Source organism: Macrobrachium nipponense, chromosome 41, assembly GCF_015104395.2.
Source record: "Macrobrachium nipponense isolate FS-2020 chromosome 41, ASM1510439v2, whole genome shotgun sequence".
NCBI classification, from domain to species: Eukaryota; Metazoa; Arthropoda; class Malacostraca; order Decapoda; family Palaemonidae; genus Macrobrachium; species Macrobrachium nipponense.
In genome coordinates, this window is record NC_061102.1 from 24,911,173 (window position 1) to 24,914,683 (window position 3,511).

At 33.6% G+C, this 3,511-nt stretch overlaps 1 protein-coding gene across 1 annotated transcript; it reads right to left on the reverse strand.

The window, feature by feature from the left end:
- Positions 1 to 338: 338 nt before the first annotated feature.
- Positions 339 to 3,013, reverse strand: LOC135212885 (large ribosomal subunit protein mL44-like). Its single transcript, XM_064246640.1, has 2 exons — positions 2,858 to 3,013; positions 339 to 611 (listed from the first exon to the last, which is right to left on the reverse strand). The coding sequence occupies exons 1-2, from the start codon at positions 2,973 to 2,975 to the stop codon at positions 418 to 420; spliced, it is 312 nt and encodes a 103-aa protein (XP_064102710.1). The 5' UTR covers positions 2,976 to 3,013; the 3' UTR covers positions 339 to 417.
- Between the last annotated feature and the right edge of the window lie 498 nt (positions 3,014 to 3,511).

A 3,511-nucleotide genomic window follows, 5' to 3' on the forward strand; every position in this document is an offset into this window, starting at 1 on the left:
CACACACTGGATATATAAGTAATTTAGTAACTCCACTGTTAACTTGTTTATTTCTCAATGAAAATTACAACAGGTAAATAACATAAACAATACTGTATAAGTCAGCAGTCATTTAAAATCAACCAGTAGATAAAACTGTGCATCCTCATGCCTGGAACTTATGCAACATACGGATGAAGGTAAAACATGGCAAGGAACACTATTTTTGTCTCCAGTTTCTCAACACCAGAAACAAAGGTTCAACATAAATAAAAATCTTAAAAGGACATGGAACGAGATTGTTTTAATGTGCCATAATGCGATTCTGCTAAAATATACAGGGCATACTAACAATGAAAGAACTGTCATTTATATACAATTATAATACAATGTACACATCCAAATTATTAATAGGTTTGCCAAGAAAATCCAGTACAATTAACACAAAACAACATTTTTAGCTTTAATGGTGGACCATTCAAGAATAGATAGATTTTCTTTGTCACTTATCGTGATATTTTCACTTGTTTCACCAAAAGGTAGAGGGTCTGACGATGCAGTAATATGAAACAGTCTTCTCAGAGCATCAGAAGCTGCCTGGTCAACAGCCACATCTGTACTTTCCCCATAACCTGAAAAAAATGCACAATGTCTGTTAACACAACACAAACATCTAATTTTTCTCTAGTAAAATATCAAATTCATCTACTCCTACAAAGTTTAAAACAGGAATTGGAATATAGAATTAAGGCCAAAGACCAAGGGCTGGGACCTATGAAGTCTTTCAGCATAGAAGAAATCATATTTAATAGCAGGTTCCAATACTGAGAGACAGAGAGTAATCAGTGTGTATGATTGTTAACATGTTTACACTTGGCTCTTAGTGTATGAAAGAGACTAATTATGCCACAATACATCAACTTACTGTTGGCAAATGGCAGAATTTAAAATAAACATGAGGATTTTGCAAACAAATAATAAGTAATGAGTGTAAGAAAAGGAAAGAGATTTAATAACTTTACACAAGGAAGTCGTTTAAACAAACAATCGAAGGCACACAGAAGCTGAATGCAGAGTCAGTGTGTTTATTATGGAGATGAGTTACTTTTAAAGTAAAAAAATCGTAAAATGCAATTGTCACTAGATATGTATTTTACCGTAACTAAAAGAATTGATTTGGACAAATCGAGTGTAAGTGAAAGATACTGTTAAGTCAGTAAGAAGCAGACCCTGTCTTCCCTCTCCTTTCTGTCGTCTCACTCAGAGCACCGAACACTGGCTCAAGTTAGATTTTTTTTATTACTGTATTGTATTTGATTATTTTCATGTTTTACCACTGTTATTATTCATGTGAAATAAACATTTTGACTTTTTTTTTTTTTTTTAATGTGAATTGGTACTTGTTCTTTTAACACACTTATTATAGTAAAGATTTTTACTGTTCCTTCTTCTCTCCAAAACAATATCATGACGCATGATAACAAAATCATTCATTCATTCACTGTTAATCATTTATGCTAAATTCTATTGAGAAAAGCATTGTGCTTTCATTTATGGTTAAAACTTACCGTCTCGGTGCAATGAACACCGGCTGAAAACACTTTATATCATTTCTTTATTGCATTTGATTGTTTTCATATTTTATCATTATGATAAATTTATTGTGAAATTTCCTTTTTTTATGTGAATTTTTATTGTTTTTACATACATACAGAAATATTTTAACAATCTTTTCCTTCTGTCCTCAACATATCAACGCTCCCTCGTTCAGTCTCCAGTCCGCTGTGCATGACGTCACCGCAGTGACGTACAATTTTGTACATCTTTTATGCTAATTTCATACTGAAATGCTTTATTCTTTTATTTATTTTGTCCAATATGGTTATCATTCAACTATTCAGTGAACACACCCACAATTCGCAACTCATGTATTCACAGATTTCTGTCTGGAACACATACCCCTTTTATCCACAGAAAATTCGCCTATCCGCGGTATTTTTCTGTGAAAAATATCCACAAATTCCTGTCTTTTTCTATCAATTTCATCATAAATTGCACTTTTTTTTATAGAACTATTACAAAAACAGTTACTATAAACATTTTTAATGGGTTTTTCTTGAGTTTTAACTAACAATATAATCTTAAGCATTTTTCTAGGGGTTTCAACTACAGGCAGTCCCTGGTTATTGGCAGGGGTTCCATTCTCAGCAGGGTGCTGATAAGCGAAAACCACCATTAACCAAAACTCAGCAATTTATGGCACTTATGGTGCTAAGATTCAGTGAATGCCGCCGATAACCGGTTAATGGCACCTGTTAGGTATGTTATAGTGCCATAACTCTATCATCAGCATCTTATGGCACTGATAACCGAAACTAGGCCTGTTATGGCGCCATAATTTGCCAATTTTATGTCTAGCGCCATAAACCGGGGGACTGCCTGTATTGGCAGGTTCTAGCTATTTCAGGGGAGGGGTCTATGGTACCCATCCCGTGAATGCGAGGGAACACTGCATATTGTAAATGAAAAAAAAAACATGTTAATAGTTTTTCTTGTAGGACGCAGTAGGCCGTCGAATATGAGTATAAACAAAAAACGGAATGTTCAACATAAGAAACATTCAACAAACGAGGTACCACTGTACAGTATTATACTAGACAAAAATATGAATAATAATAATTATATACTAAAATTATTTCAGTTATTCTAAATTCCCAGTTCTGTTGCATGTTATTTTGTACACATTGAATGAGAAACAAAATGGCTACAACCAATAAATCAAAACCTTTGATACCACATCAAGCTATACATATTAAAATTAATTATCCCATGAAAACAGTTACCATATGTACAAAATTTCATAAATATAACCACTTACCTGTCCCAATAAATTGCTTGTCTGAATATAAGGCAACTTGATATACAGCTTCAATTGTCTTTTGACCAGATTGAAACACAAGCCTTGGTTCTGGCAATCCAACACCACTTCTTGCCATTATCTCAGAGAGGGTCTTGAACGGTTCATGTACCTGCAATATATATGAAACACATTTCACCACAAACGCACAACTCATAATATTTTCTATAGCCTTGTCAGGCAAAATACTAGACACCAGTGGGGAGGTAGTAGCTCACTGTATGGGTATACAGATCCCCCAGTTCCCATTCTGACCTGTTTGCACAATTATAATTACAGCTCACACAATATCAAAACACATAAGAACTAAATCAGTAACAAATTCTGATAAGAACTAAAATCAATAACAAATTCTGGGGTATATTGATTGTAAAATATTTACGTAAATTTACTGATATCACAGATACAGTAACTTTTTTTTTATTATACATGTTTTTTCTAACATTACTTTGCAAAATTACAATTATAACTAACATACTGCCATAAAAGATAAGAACAAGAACCAACAGCAACCCCTGGGTATATTTATGAGTAAATATATAAAGACATCATGAGAGAGAGAGAGAGAGAGAAGAGAGAGAGAGAGAGAGAGAGAGAGAGAGAGAGAGAGAGAGA

Bases quoted from the DNA above. Each gene is read 5' to 3' on its own strand.
- LOC135212885 (XM_064246640.1), bottom strand. From the start codon at position 2,975: ATGGCAAGAAGTGGTGTTGGATTGCCAGAACCAAGGCTTGTGTTTCAA. The intron at 612-2,857 runs GTAAGTGGTTAT...CATTTTTTTCAG, and splicing joins CAAGCAATTTATTGGGACAG to GTTATGGGGAAAGTACAGAT.